The sequence below is a fragment of the Macadamia integrifolia genome, chromosome 9 (genome assembly GCF_013358625.1).
Source record: "Macadamia integrifolia cultivar HAES 741 chromosome 9, SCU_Mint_v3, whole genome shotgun sequence".
Classification (NCBI taxonomy): domain Eukaryota; kingdom Viridiplantae; phylum Streptophyta; class Magnoliopsida; order Proteales; family Proteaceae; genus Macadamia; species Macadamia integrifolia.
Genome location: NC_056565.1, coordinates 15719679 through 15738086, shown reverse-complemented (window position 1 = coordinate 15738086; position 18408 = coordinate 15719679). Strand labels below are relative to the sequence as shown.

Here is an 18408-nt window from a genome sequence, read left to right as displayed (position 1 = left end):
CAGGTTTATCATTGGGGAAATCAACAGTGTTGTGGATTTCTTAGTCAAAAGACCCTATTCATGTAAGCACGCAGTGTACAACAGTCTGATCAAATTCCATTCCGTGGTTGATGGAACCGTGTATTTCATCTGCCGTATACCCCGACACATGCAAATCAGTACATTATTTTTTACCCAAAAAAAAAATCTTGTCTAATCACGTTAGAATATCAAGAAATAGAACTGTTTTATGGGATAATGTTGATAATTTCCTTCTTAGCTTTATATTTATTCTTTATTTTCTATAATAACAATAAATAAATAAAAAAAAGGGTGTCTAAGAAGCGTTCAAGTTACTCGATATCAAACCTACCGCTCCTTCCTTTGGCTTTCGAGCTTTGATTTTCGATCTCGTCTCTGCTACTGTGCAACTTTTACTTCTTCATCTCCTTCTCCTGCTTCTGTGTCTCTCACGTGTGGAGCAAATCGATAAGAAAATGAATAAAAGAAAGAAAATGAAGACAGTGCAAGAAATGCAGCCGTGTAGGACGATAGACTGGTCTGCTCTCCCTAGCGATATCGAGAACAATATCCTCTCAAGACTACCAGTGAAGTACCTCATGAGATTCAGGTGCGTATGCAAACATTGGTGCAATTTAGTTACCAATCCTCATTTCATCAAATTGCAACTCAATCATTCAACCCAAGTCAATAAAATTCCCAAACTCATCCGTATTTCGAATGCCACAGTCTACTCTATAGACCTTGAGGCATGTGTAGTTAAGTGCATCACAACTCCTGGCCAGAGGAAGATTAAACCGCAGAAAGAAATTGTTTTACCTTTTAAAAATTGGTCCTTGAAGTCCTTGAAGATTGCAGGTTCATGTAATGGGTTACTCTGTTTTTCTTGTCCTTATTCTATTACTGTACATTTGTTAAACCCAGTTACCAAAGAATACAAGAGCTTGCCTTACCCAAAATATATTAGTAGTTTGGACACTACTGTTTTTGGGTTCGGTTACAGTCCTAGAACCGATGAATACAAGGTGATCATTATTTTATATTACGAGGTTGAACACTCTGTTCTTTGTGATGGTGTCTATGTGTATACTCTTGGTAAGGATTCTTCTTGGAGATCAATTGGAAAAACTGGGTATAGGATAAATGACCCAAATTTGCATGCATTAGTCAATGGAGCTCTTCATTGGATGGCGAGTGGCCCAATCCGTCACTCAAGTGTACCGATTTCGTTTGATTTTGGGGATGAGAAGTTCAGGGAATTTTCTATGCCTAAAAGCTTCCGCCAAGGAGAGACCAACCATCCCATGGAAGTGGAGGAGTTGGGTGGTTTTCTTTCACTGCATGGCTGCAAGGATGGCTGGAATTTCGACATTTGGGTCATGAAGGATTATGGTGATGAAACAACATGGACTAAAATGTTTTCAGTTGCCCAAATATTGAATGTGGTTCCGGAACCGTTTAAGCCTTTATACATTCTGAAGAAAGGTGAAGTCCTATTTTGTGAATGTGAGCATGGTTTCTTTATACTTGATGTCGTGAAGAAAGCGACTCATAGGCATCGTTTTAGGTTGCCACCGTGGAACTTTCGTAGAGAAATGTACTTTGAGAGTCTTGTTTCACTCAGGGCTCTTGGTGGAATGGATGGTGGTAATGAATAGGAGGGAAGGGAAAAGGAAGGAGGAAGCTTGGCAGTGGAGGCGACATGTGATTAGCTTGGGCAAAGGAACAACAACTAGAGTGAAGCCTTTGAAATTTTTTGATGCATTTAGTATTAATTTAACTGTTTAAGTTTATATGTTTGAATCGGGAATGGATAAGTACATATACTGTGAAATCAATGTAGACCAATAGACGTCAATGTTTAATTAATGTAGCCTCCTCTTTTAGAGACTTGCTTTGTTTTAATATATGGCTTACACCTTTTTGTTTCACTGCTATGTTTTCTATTTGACATTGGAATTCTTATTTAATCAGTTGTTTTTTTTCATTCTGAGGATATGTTAATTCTTTCCTAACAAATAGTCTGGAAGGGAGAGCTATTGTTTCCTACACTTTGCTCTTCTGTTTCATGGAGCATGAATCTTCACGTTCATGAATCACTATTTGTCATGGATGGGTGAAAAGAATGAAACATTATTCAATTACAATGAGTTCTTGGCCAAACCAAATTTCCCTGGAAAAGTCATTAAAAAAATGATGTTCTGCCGACTCTTTGAAGTTTGAAGCAGTTACAATTTGTGCATTTAAGTATATGAGGATGTCTACAGTTTTGTTTTACTCTAGGGGGATTTAATTCGTAAAAGGTTTCAATGAAGAAATTAACATATTGTACTTCATATGGAATTCATTTAAGTTTCCACCATCATTTGATTTTGAATTGAGTTGACACTGAAGGTTGGGTGATTTTGAATTTTTGGGACTGAGTGATGTAGTTTAAAGAAGAAAATGCCATATGTTACTGTTCATGTGCACTGTGTTCACGTGTTATTTTTCATGTGAACAGTGATCGTGGTAATGTTTAGCTTCAGTTATATGTCCCATATGGACAGCTGGAGTAGAATATTAGATGTTGCGAATATCATATCTTTAGTTGCTATTTGCTTTCTTAGTTTCTATTTTAGTTACTTTCTAATTTCTGATTTAGAAAATAGGATTGATTTAATTTGATTGTATTTAGGAGTTTCTAATTCCCCATGCAAAGGAGATTTTTCTTGTTTCATTTAACTCTATTATAATTTCAAGGATGAAGGAGGTTTATCCCCACATGATTTGAAGAAAAAGAATGAAATTTGTTGTTTGGCCTAGAGATTCAGTGCTCTCTGAGAGAGTTATGGTGAGAGGCCATGGGTGAGAGACCCTCCTATCTGTCCTTCTTCTTCCCAACCAAGATCTATTCCGTGGTTCTATTTTTCTGAGTTATATTTCTCTGCAAATCTGAGAACAGCAGAGTATCATTTTTGGTGTTGAAGGCTTCTATATTACCACACACATCTCATTTGAGTAACAGATTTTTTTCTTGCATTTCTTACTTTTTAGAATGAGTCAATAGAGGAGGAGTGAGAGACCAGAACTCCCAGTTGTCCTTTAAGGTCATTTCTGAGTCCGTTGTCCCAGCTAATCAGTACAAGTTGTACACATATGTTTTTTCCTGTCTACACATATGTATGAAAATTTACTTGTTTGCTGTTGATGAGTTAGTTATATGTTTGTAGATTGTAAATCACCTTGGGTTGCCTTCCTAACTCATTGAGGACCAAAAGTGATTTTGCCTCACACGAGTGTTCCAGATGTTCTTGATATTATTGGCAGTGGACAGCTCCATTGCCAGATATCACTAAAATCGTCCGAAATGGGAGTACATTGTTCGATTAAATAATGATACTCCAATGTAAATTACAGGACTCTTTATCAGTTCTCTGAAAAGGTTGGTGTACATGATAGAAAGGATCCATCACTATATTATGCACCACTCCTGGAATGTTTTAAATTGTACATATTATGAGGATATGATGTTGCGGTTTCATTTTTGGGTACCAAGCCTAAGAAAGGTAAATGGTTTACCTTAATCTTTTGTTCACAAATGGGATAATGCTTCCCTGCAAACAAGTCATTTATGGGACTGCCACCAAGTTACATCTCTGTACTCCTTGGACTGTATTGCCAACTTCTTTTTGTTGATAGAACTTACTTTGAATTGAGAACGAGAAGCCATACATGAATTGAACAACGAAGAAAGGAGAGAAGAAGGTTTGGTCGGCCGCGCGAACAAAGAAACAAGGATTGACTATGGAGGTCATATTTTTGCAAATGGCTCTTTAGACTATAGGTTTCCAATACTTCATGAATCCCCAAAACAGTAGCTATCCTTTTGTCTACTTTATATTCTTCATTGTTTTGGTTTTTAGATTTTGGAATGACTTCAAAGCAGAGGCAAAGAATTTAGCAATAACCCCACCCTCAATTTGTCAAAGAAACATGTTATTGTCCTTTTGTTTGTTTCCTATGCATTTGGGTATAACTTACAGGTTTCTGAGAAAATGAATGATGAGGTGATAAGATTTTGAATGTTTTTTTTTTCTGCGGAATCTGTTATTTTTGGTAAGGTTTGGTAGTATTTTAGAGCAGCGCTTTATTATCTCATTTCTGTTCCCTCCACCTTCTCTTAGTTTTGATAGACACATTTTGGGAAGCTACCAGCTATCCTCCATTGGTCAAGGATTTTTATACTCAAAATTGTTGCTTGGATCCGGCTAGCCACCTAATGCTCAAATCAATCTGATCCTGATCTGGGTCGCCCAATTTTCTCTAATCCCCAGCTGATTCTGTATAAAAAATAAATAAATAAATAAAAACCTACACCATGCTAGAGGTTGAACCAGATAAACCGAAATCCCCTTCTTTTTGGTATGTTGAATTGTCTTAATTCTTCGTACTGTTCTCTCTTATTGTTTTGAGATTTTTGGAATTTAACAAAAAAAAAAGAATTTGCTGAGTTCCATTTCTTTGGTTGATTGGACATAATCTAAGTGTATCTTAACGTGGTCCAATGAGTTAGTGCAAGAATTATTGAAACGTTTAAGAGCTGTTTCATCTTAGGGCCCGTTTGATAGCATTTCAAGAAATTCGTTTATGTCGTTTTTGTGTCAAGAAACGACAAAAACGGAACAAAAAGCGTTTGATAAATCTGTACCATTTCTATTTATTTCAGAAACATAAATAAGAATTTATATTGATTTATGGTTCAAGAAACAGAAACGATGGAACAAGTTCTACTTGTTTTTTCATTTATGAAAACAGACTTGTGAAACCAACAGGGGCCCCATGGCCTGATCAATCGTTGTCCGAGTAAATCCTGCCGGAGTTTTCACTAGCAACAGTAGTAGGGTTAACGGCACCAACTAACGCCATTGCTACAACTGCGACAGTATTGGTCAGAACAAGTGGAGGAGAAGACAATGAAACAAAGCCCTCCTCTTGCTTCTGCGGAGCAGCGATGCTCAGCTACGAGAAAATGTTCCCCTAGCCCAACTTTCTGATCAATCAAGCAACCATCATCCTCAACATGAACCCGAATCGGAGGCAAATTAGACATAGAAGGCGAAGAAGATGTTGAACCGAAAGAGGAATTGGTTTCCATCATTGGAGAATCCGATAGCAATTGAACATCTTGCCCAAATTTATTAACCTGCTTTATATTGCCACCCATGGAATCAGGTTGAGGTTCCCCATCAGCAGAAGGGTGGACATGGATGGCATCGTTCAGACCTAGCAAGCCATTAACGGAAGCAGCGTCAACAGAGATCCCTCTGGGCAAGATTTAAGCATCGTTGAGGGCATCCAAGAACCAGTTTTCCGACTTGGAATCACTGAGGAGACAGCCAACTGAGGCGGCTGTTTCGGGCTTGGTAGGAAAGAGGAAGACGCGGAGGCAAGAGGGCTTCAAGGAGGAAGTGGTGGTGCGATCATACTCTTCGATTATGTTCTCGAGATCTTTGTCGATGGGGACGGAGATGAGGGAGTCGAGATCTTCGTTGGGGAGTTGGTACTTGAGGGTGAAAGAGCGTCCATGGAGGAGGCTACGAGAGAGCCGGGCAAAGAGGTCTTCAAGGCTGGAGTGGCGGTCCACCACCACGATACGGGTCTCACCGCCCAGGTAGCAAAAAGACCTGTCGCGAGGGCGGGAAACGATGTTTTCAGAAACAAGGTTTATCAAACACCTACAAAATCGTTTATGTTCCTAGAAACGGAAATTTATGTTTCTGCCGTTTCTTGAAATAGAAACAGTAGAAACGTTATCAAACGGACCCTTAGAGGTCTATTCAAAAGGACCGATATTGCACCATAGGGGGTGATTACAATCTTAAAGAGAATGACAAATAGCATGACTTAGCCCCACATAATATTCATGTATAAAGCTCTCGTACAATACATGATTGTATCGGTTCAAGTGATTTAGCCATTGAGATAAAATTTGTATTTTCATTCATTTGGTATTATTTCGTATGTATTGGCACGTATCAAAAGGTTTGAATGCTCATTTAAATAGCTTATATTTGTTGAATGAATCACAAAACCAGATATTTTTTGTTATCTTTCCACAGGTGGGTTCAATTTACAGTCTCATCACAAATAAAATTGAAGATGTCCATGATTATATTATGGGAGATTTAGAGGAGAGAAAAAGAGTGAGGCCTTACCTACTGTGTCTTGGCGTGCAGATTCGATCACACACGGGCATCGTGCGAATGTGTGGGTTTTTGAAGAAGCTGGAGGGTTTTTTTTTTTTTTTTTTTAATTGAAGCTTGAGGAAATTACAAAGCACCTGTTCTTTGCCTTTTAATTAAGCACAGAAAATCAGCAAACTAATGGTGGTGAGAGGGTGTTTTTGAAGCCAATATCCAAGTTTGGCGTTGCTAGCCTGGCCCACATGATCTGCTTATCCTATGGCGAATGACCATATACACGGTGAATTAGAATGACTAAAATACCCACCCTTTCCTCTTCTAAACCAAAAGAACCTGATAGGCAAGTGCGGCAAGACCAAATGTCTCTTTCCAATCAAAATGTTTTTACCTGAATTCCTTATTCTTAAAAAAGGGAAATACCGAAGATAATACCCCCAATTACAACAGGAATTCATACCCTCCAAACCCTAAAAGTGTAAATTTATGGATGAATCTAACCCATTCTAGAATTATATAACTCCAGGATTGAATTCCAGAATCGTTGAATTGGGTTCTCTCAGATTCTAAAATTTCCAAGAGTCACATTCACGGTATTGGCCTTCAGCCAAATCCTGAATTCTGAGAATTCTGAACCTTAATCCCAAAAGCCAAACACCAATTCCAATTCTGTCCCGGAATCAAGAATTGAAGTTGTAGCCAGCCAAACAGAATCAAGGGTATTGTTGTCATTTGGCTCCAAATGAAACCACCACCACATTTAGCAACCGTTTTCTCCGCAGTACAGATACTCTTATCAGTACACACACACTCTCTCTCTCCCTCTCTGAATCTGTGTCCGTAGAGAATCATCTCTTGGTGGCTTTGGTTGATTGTTCATGGCTACGAAACTCTCACTCAGTACTATCCCTGATTTTTCGATCTCTTCTGCAAGATTCTCAATGAGTCCTTCAAAGGTTTCTCTTTCTGTATTCTCGCCACTGAACTCTGCTGGGTTTTGTTGCTCAAGGAGCATTTCAACTCTCAGCGGTGACGCTTCAGTACGCCATGTAGTGAAGGAAGAAGAGATTGAATCCATAACCACAAATGATAGTCAGGACTCTCAGTCTACCCCTTCATCTTCAAAGCTTGTTCTTGTGGTCGGCGGAACTGGTGGAGTCGGTATGATTGCTTTCTATTTCTCTCTTCGCCGAAGTTTAAATTTTGTTTATAGTTTAGAATTCAAACTTTATGGAAACCTTAGGAATTCTTTGTTAGTTTGATGGGTAAGCTGGGATAGAACCAATAATTGAGTCAAATTGAACCTATTGACTTTACTAGAAGAGATCACAAAACCTTAGAGGTACCGAAGGATTTGAATGTTCTGTTGATGACTGTTGTAACCTATCCATGTTTTTGTTGGGGAAGTTCATATTTGGCAGAAAAACAGAGAATTAGTGGTTCCTCATAGCATATGAAAGGAAACAGAAATTTCTAAGATATTGTAAATATCTGGAAATGCAAATTATGATAACCTCCCCAAGAAGCATGGATAAGATTGGGAAACCCTTAGTCCGAAGTTTTCATGTAATTAATAAGTCAACAAGCACAAACAATTTCCAAGTGTAAATTCATGGCTCTGATCTGAATGAAGCTGGTATTGTGAAACTTGAAAATTGGTTTCAAGGCACATAAACATCATCCTTAATCTTCGGAATTACATAAACTATATTTGAATTGATCAAAAGTACCATGGTATGATATTTTTGTGACAGCTTCTGCATTGCTACTATCATATTGTCACCTGGAACGCAATACCAAAAACACAATTTTTTGCCCTTTCAAAATTATTTTAGGATAACTATCTATATTTAGTAGTTGCTTTTATCAAAAAAAATTTATAGCTATTAATTCAGAATTTTTCAAAGCACTGATCTTGGCTAGGTAGGTAAATATGCTTTACGACCTTTTGATTTATTTCTCCAATGATAGATTGTTTAAATTGAAAAGCAAAAAGTGGACTTTGATAAAGCACGTACAAAAGATCAAAATCCATGAAGAGTGCTATTTTTCTTTCCCTCTAATAAATTCCCTTATTCATATAAAAAAAAAAAAAAAAAGAATGTTGCACAAAAAATTTGTAGAAATATTACTCTCAAATAAACAATGTTCTTTCTCACCTTTAGAATTTTCAAAATCCTATGTATTTCTCTTCTTCTTTTCTTATCTTGATGTTATTCGTCGGATTTAGGTTAGCTGAAAACCTTGTCTTTTCATCTTCTTGGTTTTATGCTTTTCTGTTGAATTTGAATAGTGCAAAACTAGAATTCAGCCACAGGGAGTCTGACTCTTGTTATGTTGATGGAACCGATTTGTAAAGCCCTGTTTCCTCTTATGGTATCTACATATAGAGCAGAAAACTGTCTAGTGACAGGTACAGCCTTCAAAGATATTAAATACTTAGATGGCTCTGGAATTTTTCGTTAATATCTTCGTACAAAATTTGATGGCATTACTGCAATCTTAATGAGTACTTGCTGTTATTAGAAAAATATTAAATACTTATATTACTTCTACACAACTCAACTTGGGAAAAGTGGAGGTGCCATCCTCTTTATCCTCTATTTTATTGTTCAAAATTTTTAGGTGATTAGTACAGGTAAATTGTAAATTTTACTGTGAAAGACTGGCTTGTTGGCCATCTAAGTTCGGTAGTTACTCTAATTTGGTATGCTAATCTGGGGATGTTTCTCAAAGTAATTACTATAATATAATTATTCATAGAAGAAAATAGTCATAATCAATTCTTTATTAGGGTCCTCAATTATCTGTTTGTACCATGGATGAACTTATGACTTGGTAAAGTAAGTTGGTTTCACCTAAATCATGTGGAGTCCCTTAAATATTTGTATTTTCAATATTCATTGTAAGTTCTTTCTGGGATTTCCTAAAATTATTTGGACAGGTGTTGTTGTGTCTTGATATCCATTGTTGTAGCCCTTAACGGCTCGAGCTTTTGGGATAAATGGTTGTAAAATTGGGTACGACGCCAGTGAAGGGTAGAGACTGCCAATTTGGGAATATACCTGATTATACCTTCAGTAATATTTTTTTGATCTTTCTGCTATTATTTTCTTACATTCCTCTCTCTTTTGTCAGGTCATTTCTTTTCCCTTTGGATTCGTTTGTGCCTTTTGTGTGTTATTTTCTTCCCCATTTTCTGTGCTGTCACAGTTTTCCAACTAATCTGCACTAATAACCTACCTTATTGGTTCCCTCTAATGCATTCAAACAAGAAAATGAGATCCAACACCCACACCCTACTTGACTAATTTACAGCAGATGTAAGGTTTTAAATATACAATTCCAGTACTTAGATGCAACATATCTTTCTGTTCAGCATTAGTACCATAATGGGATGTTTATATTAATTTTTTCCAATGCTAAAAAGTACTGTCCTGTTGAATCAATATATCGGAGTTCAGTTTGATATAACTGTTTGTTACTCTACCTAATTATTTTTGTCACTTCTTTTTTATAGCCTGTAGTGTTAAGGTATGATTTTATTTTTTTTTTATTTTTTATTTATTTATTTATTTTTTTTTTTTAAATCAGGGCAGCTGATTGTAGCATCATTGCTGAGCAGGAACATCAAATCACGCTTATTAGTGCGGGATCTTTTTAAAGGATCAACATTATTTGGTGAACAAGATGAGAAAAATTTACAGGTACCAAACTTTGCAATACCACATCATCAATTTATGGTTCATTTTGAAACTGTTCCTCATCAAATTTATTCAATTTTCCAAGGTTTAAAGTATTGGTCTCAGGTATCGTATCGGAAGGGTGATTTTAAGAGACATATCATATCAAAGAGAAGCAAGATACGCTAAAAATACGTATGGAAATTCTTAGGATACATGAAAAATATGGTTTTGAAGCATAAAACACTATAAATAAGTAAATATGTGAAATATATTATGTATAAAAAGAGAACAAAGTATGATGAGACAAGTGCATTCAATTGGTTATATGTAAAGGATGAGGTTCTTACACATACTAATACAAAAAAAAGATGTCATTTTCAATTTGGGGAAGATTTAGGGTTAAGATGCACAACTGCTAAAAAATGCAATCAATTAGTTTTTTTTTTTTTTTTTCCCTACTAATATAGTGATCCATTGCAAAATCAATTTTTAGTAAAAATTCGAAGTTTTGATGACAAATGTTGTTGCATAAACTTGCTTTCAATCCTAGATTTTAAGCTGTTTGATTCCCCAATGATGATGAAATCAGCACTTCTAGAGTCACTTTTTCCAGTAGAAGGAAGGAGTCAAGTTAACTTTGCCCAAAATAATTGATTTGAATCCTTTTCAGGAGCTCTGGGTAAGTGTTTTGCAGTGATGGATCATGTTCTGTAGATTATAAGAGATGTATTGAGTGTATTGATAGGTTACGACTATATATCGACCCGATACAGTCAATACATTTGTTTGGGTATTGTATCAGTACCTTAAAGATACGATGCGTTCAGCGGATATGCTAGGATACTCTTGCAATTTTCTTTGTAATGCTTATTATATGATACTCTTATTATCAGAAAATATTTTTCCCTTCATAATATTTTTTTTTTTTTTTTTGGGGTATACAATTATAATTCAAGGAGCTTTTAAAATTTTGTAGGTATGGAAAGGTGACACACGAAACCCGGATGATTTGGATCCTGCTATGTTTGAGGTTTGTTTTGTTAATTCTTTGATCTATTTGTGAGATTTATAGATTTGAAGTGGTTTCTTAAATGCATGGAATATATTATTACTAGGCATTCTTTCTATGTTAACTTCTATAGAGTTATCTTGTAGGGAGTCACACATATAATTTGCTGCACTGGAACTACAGCTTTTCCTTCAAAGCGATGGGATGGAGATAATACACCAGAAAGAGTAGGTCGGCATAATGCCTTTGTTGGAGACTTCCAATGTGGCACAACTTTTTCCTTTCTTTCTAATTTTTATGAAAGTGGTTTGTGGTAGTGATCCCTGCATGGGTCGGTCCTTGTTTTCTTTGACACTTTTTTCATGCTACAGGGCAAAATTTTAGCTCATTCAGATGCAGAACTTTTGTGGGTAAAAATCGTTTTGAAGGATCATTCCTTTAGGGAGACAATCAACTCCTTCTCCCATCACTCTGCTCAGGGCCGGGTGGGGGGGGGGGGGGGGGGGAGAAGTGGAGGAGAAAGATTTGTCCATCCGCCATTTAAGAAAATTATCAATAAACAGATTTTCATTTCAGGGAATGAAAACAGAGAAATGGTAAAGGACTTTACAGATTCAAATTGAATGAGGTTGAGAGCCCACATAGTTATTACTTTTCTATATCATGTCTTCTAAATGAAAGCCTCTGCCAGGCTTGATCTTCGTTTCATGGATCAGAGTATGGATGTTGCATCTCAGATCCTTTTCATTTCTTCCCTTCCTGCCATCAGTCTGTTGACTGTTTTTATGATTTCAGTTTTCCCCCCTGAAATTGGGAGCCCTAAGATAAATGGTGAACTTCTTGAACTGCCTAACTTCAGTATCTCTACCTGCACCTCTCTTTAACTATAATTTTCTCTTTGAAGATTGGGAGGGAGTCCGGAATCTTGTATGTGCACTGCCTCCATCCGTGGAGAGATTTGTTCTTGTTTCATCAGTGGGGGTTACAAAGTTCGATGAGTTGCCATGGAGGTACCTTAACTACTTAAGTGAAAATTAAGTTTTCAGTGTAATAATTGAAATTTTATTTGGAATAGCAAGAGGACAATTATTTTGATGATAGCCTACATACTTGGATGGGGAAAAGTTCTTATAGATTACATATGTGGACATAGATAAGTTCATAGCTGTCGCTTATCTCTGAACCATCTTTAAGTTGTTCTCCTGGGGAAAGTGAACATATGCAATTGATTATCTTTCCAAACGATATGTAATTACTTGCATGCATTTGATTCCATTTTTATGGAGCTGTTTGGTTCCCAGAACTACTCTGAAGAGTGCATCGACTAGTGGCAGTAAGGCTGAATTTAGTTTGTGACATGCTCATGACTAGAAGTCGGACATTAATCTAATTTCAACTAGTGAAGTGAGGATGAATGTTTCATTGGGATTTCTGATCCAGTGGGAATTTTTTCTCAACAGTATCATGAACCTCTTTGGAGTCCTCAAGTATAAGAAAATGGGGGAGGACTTTGTTCGCAAGTCTGGTCTTCCTTTTACAATTATCAGGTATAATACTTTCTTCATCTTTTTTTCTGCTTCTGCTAGTCATTTCAAGATATATTGTTGTTCCACTGGTTGGTAGAGAAACATTCTGTCCGATAATTGTATTAGTGTTTTCTTTAGTATGCTCTGAAAATCTTCCTTTATTTGGTGTACCAGACCTGGAAGACTGACAGATGGACCATACACCTCATATGATCTGAATACTTTGCTTAAAGCAACTGCTGGGCAACGCCGTGCAGTTCTGATAGGTCAAGGTATTCTCTTTAATCCTCCCGAAGAAAGAACAAATAGAAACTTCCTCCATGATTTCTCTGTATCTTCAGGGGATCTCTTAGATCTTAAAATTATTACCAATGACAATAAATTAAATGGATCAGCTACAATATTGGCAAGTTCTACTAATTTTCCACATAAGGGATTACTTCTAAAACTTGATCAAGTTTGGGTGTTTGTTAAAGTAAAAAATGCAGAGTCCTTGTATGGCATTCTTAATTTTCATTTCTTGGCATTTTTGCCTTTTCATCTCAGTTAAATACTCTGAGTTTGAACAAATCTAATGAGATGACAATGAGCATTTGTACTCACCAGGAAAATGATCTGTACATTTGAACAATTGTGTTGTGAACCGTCCAGTGATCTCTTATAAAGAAAATAAGTTTGTTTATACTGGTTGCATCCCATATAGCAGAGCAGGGATGATGACTGAGAGAATTGGTGTGCTTGAGGCCCGACAGTTGAGTGTAATATTATTAGTAGAGACTAGGTATTTGGGCAAGAAAACAAGGACTTGCTATTTTTCAGTTTTAGATGCAGATGCCTTCAAACGAGTAATTAATGCTAGAGCATAATTACCACCATTAGATGTGGTTTGATTTTTCATTTTGCCTGTTTTCATAATATTTGGTATGTGATTTTGTTTTAAATGTTTTTGTTCGTAATGGGCTCAATTATAAGGCCCATTAGCTATTAATTTAGGTAGTTAGTATTAGTAGTAGGACCCATTAGCTATTATTTAGGAAGTTATTTTGTTAGATAAAGTTTATCCTATTTGTGGGAACTAGTTTGGAGGAGATGATGTTAGTAGTGTGGTTCTGATATGTATACGCAGTACCAACCAAAAGAAGATCGAAAACAGAAACCAAATTTCTATATTTAACAGAAGTTGCATAAAACAAAGTCAATAACTTAGATGGCCAAATAATGCAGGTCGAGTTCTCCTCTAATGGCCTAGAATAGCTGCTGAAAGTTTTGGCCTGATCCAAGGGTTCTGTTGGAATAATGGTCAATTCCTAGTTGGAGTAGGAGACCTCAAGTTTGACCTGTCAATTGATCTTTTTGATGATCAAATTTCAGATTCAATACACCCAATAGTAGGTTTATCTATGCTATTGATATTACACTCGACAGATCAACAAATATCAATTCTTGAATAACCCGCCAAAATAGCAAGTATTGAATCGAACTTGGAATAGGAATACAGCATTCAACGAGCAAAATAAAAACTTGATTATTGGAGAAAGTTTAGAGCACTGACCGAATAAGATTTGCGAAATCAAAATGTAGATCAGACTTGATAATTTGTTATCAGAAATCCCACCAACAGTAGGAAAGTTATATCGTGGATACTGCTGGTTCTGCTGCAAGATGTGGTAGTACCACTGCTGTACCTTGAATGGAGTTGATTGGAAGAGTATAAGAGAATAAAACAGCTGCAACTTGGGTTTTCCACCTCAAGGTGTGATTGGTTTCACCACCAATCGTCACCTTGAATCACCACAAGGCAGGTTCTAGAGTAAAACTGTGGGATGCAATTACTGGCCTATACTTTATTTATTATAGCAACTAAAAACAGGTTTAATTAGATTAGGATACCCCCTAGACGTCCCCCCTTACAAGCTGCCCCATCCTTTTAAAACTATAAAAGAAAATAAGATAACAACTTAAATTGAACCGGTGAACCACCGGTTCAACTGGAACTTAAAACACTTGAAACAAAATAAGATCAACTTAGACTAAAACAAAGTGGACCCAGGCCATGTTAAACCTGTTCAGATTAGAACTAGACCACATCAAGCCTGGTTGTTTTTGGACTTCCTATACTGGGAAGTCTTCAGTTCTCATCTGCATCAGCTCTCCTCAGCTTGAAATTATTCGCCTCCGACGAATGGATGAAAGAAATGCAATGCTCATATAAATCCGGTTTGATACGTTTGGAATCATCTGTGTGGCCTTCTACGACTTCATAAAAATAGGGGATTTATATTTATAGTATATTTTTCCTAACACTATTCAGTCATCACTTAGTGTATCTTGTAGAAGCTGATTTTCATTGCCCTTCCCTAACAGTTGGAGCTTTAAAAGTACAGAATCTGTTGAAGGGAGTGTTGATGTATAGATTTACATTGTCCTTCCCTAACAGTTCAAGCTTCTAGTTAAAATGGTAGCAAAACATGGTATCAGAACAGGGAGGTCAAGTGTTTGACTCTTGGGAAGTGCCAAAAGGAGATTTCCCCTACTTCTTTTCCCTCAGTGTCATATACTCATATGTGGCCATGCGTTCATGTCACATGCACGGTTCCAAGATGGCATACACTTGTGGGGGAGTGTTGATGTATATATTTACACTGCCCTTTCCTACAAATTTGAGGTTTAATGGTAGTGAACAAGGAGATTGAACTTTTTAAGAGCATGTCCGTATATAACATCAGTAGCCAAGGTACTTTGGTGCAAGAAAAAATTTGGAAATAGTGAATCAAGATCGAGATGGATCCCTATCTTTATGGGGTTAGTGTTCATATAAGTTATAGAGTAGGATCAAGGACAACCTACAAGCTTTTTTATTTCTTGTAGTAACAATTAAATTTTTTTTCCCATTGTAAATAATTATACGCCTAGCCTTGACTTTATTCTTTTTGCAATTTAGATGCCTCATTTAAATTTTTTTGATGGTTCCATAGGTGACAAACTTGTGGGAGAGGTTAGTAGACTTGTAGTGGCTGAAGCTTGCATACAAGCACTGGATATAGAATCCACTCAAGGCCAAACATATGAAATCAATTCAGTTGAGGTATTTGTAGTCATCAAACATGATCTTTGGATGATAGGAAAAATTAATCTTGTCTTACTTTCAAAACTCTATGATCACTTTGCCAAGGAAAATGTATTGCTGTTCTTTATAACCATTCCTATTTACTCATTGGTTGATCTTTGATATGCGTTTTGTTTTGACTGTCATAATGCATATTTCTTATTTAATGTGTTCTTTTCTTGCAATGTCCACTACATCCAGAAGTTTTGGTTTTGTATTTGACACATCAGAATTCTGAGATGAGGATTTTGGGATGAATGAGTGGTCAAGGGCCTCAAGACTAGGAATGCAACTATTAGGTCATCCTTGAAAAGCTATGAGTAGCCCAATTTTAAAAATCATGAAAGTCATTAGCCACTGATTCACCTTCTAATAAAATGGAGAAGAATGAAGGCTCTAAAAGTTGGGAATCGGACATCAGAAAAGACTTGGATGAAGATTAAGAAAATATTTTGAGGTATTCAATAGGGGATGGCTTGGCTTTGATAGAAAAGGAAGCTACTACTGGATTTATGTTGCCAGCCCTAGCAGATAGGCAGTTGATAGGGACCGAGATTAATCAGACATCAAATTTCATTGCCCAACTCTACCATATAGGCTACTATATGGTCCAATTCCCCTTTGTATTCCTCCTTTTTTTAATTAAGTTGACTTCACTGCCAGTTCCCAAAGCCTCACCCTATCTTCTCACCGAGCGTGGTGAAACTTACCATGTGAGTAGAGGGTGCAGTAGGAGGCCACCTAAGTTGTTGTGTATAAAAGTTTGGAGCGACCCCAAGTTGGGAGCATTACCTGTGTGGCGCACTGACCTCACTTTCCAGAAATATGAAAGAAGTTTCACAGGTTTCAAGTGTTGCTTTCCTGGTACCACACACATTGATGTCAATGAGCAAAAGCAATAGGAAAAGAAAAGAGGGGTAAGTTATATAATGGGATATTCTTCGTGTCAATGAGGTGCGAAAGCTTTTAGGTCACAAAGAAAACAGAGACCATGCCAAGTATGAAATCTAGTTTTCAGGTCCAGTTGAAGTGTTTCTTGTTGCTTGTTCTTACCTGAGGCTGAGAATGGCTGTAGTTGGCTGTATCTTTTTTCCTTTTTCTCTCTCTCTTTATGAAGACACCATCTCTGGAGGAGAGTAGAAGTATACGGTAGAAGGGCCTAACCATAAGAAGGGAGGTCTGCAATCCCTTCTACAAACTTATTGACCTAAACCTGCTCTATCAAGGAAAGATCAATGTCACTGCTTGCTGGCTGTTATTCTAAATAATAAACTACAACTATTCATTTTCATCAAAAAATTAAGACAGAAGGAAAACATAGTTCCTTAGGCAACCAGAAACTTGGTTGATTTATCTTATCACCCTGAAGAGATCAAATTTTTTACTACACTACACCAATCCTAAACAACCAAGGAAGTTTACTGTTGGATTTAAGAGGGGCTACTATAACCCTCAGAGCAGTTTCACCTTCACTAGTTCCTGGATGGCGATATGTTGAAGCATGGAATTACTTAGAACAATCCAGTTTGATATAACAGGATTGTCTTCAATATCTTGGAACTTCAAGATACCACTTTCATGTTGGTGCATGAAATCTTCTAGCATTTGCATTACTTGTAATTCCTAATTACGGAACAAGAGGCTAATTGACTTGACAAGTCATGCATGCAGGTTTTCGACAACCGGCCAGTTAGAGGAAGAAGTGAATCATGAAGTGAAATTTAAAAACCTGACTGATATTTTACGATACATTTTTAGTTATCCCTACATTTCTTCATGAAAGACTTCACACCTATTACAGTTGCTGAGATTGATTATATCCTTTCCATACACCTTTGGAGAAATAAGTGTCAAGACCTTTGCTTTCTTGGATAGTGTGAGCAGTATTCCCCTAATAGTACCTTGTGTAAGAGGCACAAGGTAAATGAGTAGGTTTATTCTGGGTAATCGAGAGCTCACCTAATGTCAATTTTATGGCTGGGGCTTGGTGGATACTACCTTTTTTTCTTCTTTAGCCTAAACCCGTAAATCGCAACCACCACGTGCCAAATTTCTAAAGCATAGGATCCCCTGTGGGAGATACCCTGTTGGATAGATCCCATCTTAGAGATCAACTAGTTTCAAAACGGCTTAACAGGTAACTGCTACCATGCACCTTTCTGTTTCTTTCAGAAGGTGGCCAAAAATAAATAAATAAGCTTCAAAAGCTGAAACTGGTAGTGCTATGATCAACAATCAACTAGAAAAGAGGAATATATTTTGGGTCTTATTTTTTTCAGAAATTCTCTAAGTTGCACAGATTATGACAAACTCATAAAATGTATTCTCTTCTTTTCTTGTACTTTCTGATATTGACTGAACTTTTCTGAATACATTATCTTCTTTGTTGATTTCCTTTCTGTAAGATTCCTTTTGAATACAATCTATACATATTATCAACCATTTCCTATGTTGTTCTGTTTCTCTGTGATAATGTATTTCGAACTTCTTGAGGTTATACCACATGGCCTACCCACTTCTAGCAAGGGTTCGGTGAATATTCCTTTTTTTTTTTTTCTTTCTAAATCAAAACTATGCAGGGAGAAGGACCAGGAAGCGATCCTGAAAAATGGAGGGAGCTCTTCCGATCTGCACAAGTCCAATAGCTAGATTTACCAGTAGTCTTCATCATGAACTCTACCAAAAAAGATATGAAATTTAATTCATTTGTACTATGAAGATTGTTGAAGCAACAACAACTTCAACCTATTAAGTGCAGATGAAATGTTTAAAATCAGTTATAAATATTTTGCTCTGAAATCTTTGTAATCACATTTTCTCTTCTTGTACCTTCCAGTTATTCAAACCAAAAAATAAAATAATGATAAGGAAAAAGAAAAAGGAAAAAAAAAAATTTTTC

At 36.7% G+C, this 18408-nt stretch overlaps 2 protein-coding genes across 2 annotated transcripts; both read left to right on the top strand.

Annotated features, from left to right (window-relative positions):
- Positions 1–316: 316 nt before the first annotated feature.
- LOC122089947 (F-box/kelch-repeat protein At3g23880-like) lies at positions 317–1931 on the top strand. Its single transcript, XM_042659725.1, has one exon. It carries the CDS (start codon positions 477–479, stop codon positions 1656–1658), a length of 1182 nt encoding a protein of 393 aa, XP_042515659.1. The 5' UTR covers positions 317–476; the 3' UTR covers positions 1659–1931.
- A 5030-nt stretch (positions 1932–6961) lies between these two features.
- On the top strand, positions 6962–18337 carry LOC122088249 (uncharacterized protein At2g34460, chloroplastic). Its single transcript, XM_042657447.1, has 9 exons — positions 6962–7343; positions 9777–9889; positions 10845–10898; positions 11024–11108; positions 11782–11887; positions 12338–12424; positions 12578–12675; positions 15379–15488; positions 18089–18337. The coding sequence occupies exons 1-9, from the start codon at positions 7061–7063 to the stop codon at positions 18152–18154; spliced, it is 1002 nt and encodes a 333-aa protein (XP_042513381.1). The 5' UTR covers positions 6962–7060; the 3' UTR covers positions 18155–18337.
- The last annotated feature ends 71 nt before the right edge of the window (positions 18338–18408 follow it).

Bases quoted from the DNA above. Each gene is read 5' to 3' on its own strand.
- LOC122089947 (XM_042659725.1), top strand. From the start codon at position 477: ATGAATAAAAGAAAGAAAATGAAGACAGTGCAAGAAATGCAGCCGTGT.
- LOC122088249 (XM_042657447.1), top strand. From the start codon at position 7,061: ATGGCTACGAAACTCTCACTCAGTACTATCCCTGATTTTTCGATCTCT. The intron at 11,109-11,781 runs GTCGGCATAATG...TTCTCTTTGAAG, and splicing joins TAATACACCAGAAAGAGTAG to ATTGGGAGGGAGTCCGGAAT. The intron at 15,489-18,088 runs GTATTTGTAGTC...AAAACTATGCAG, and splicing joins ATGAAATCAATTCAGTTGAG to GGAGAAGGACCAGGAAGCGA.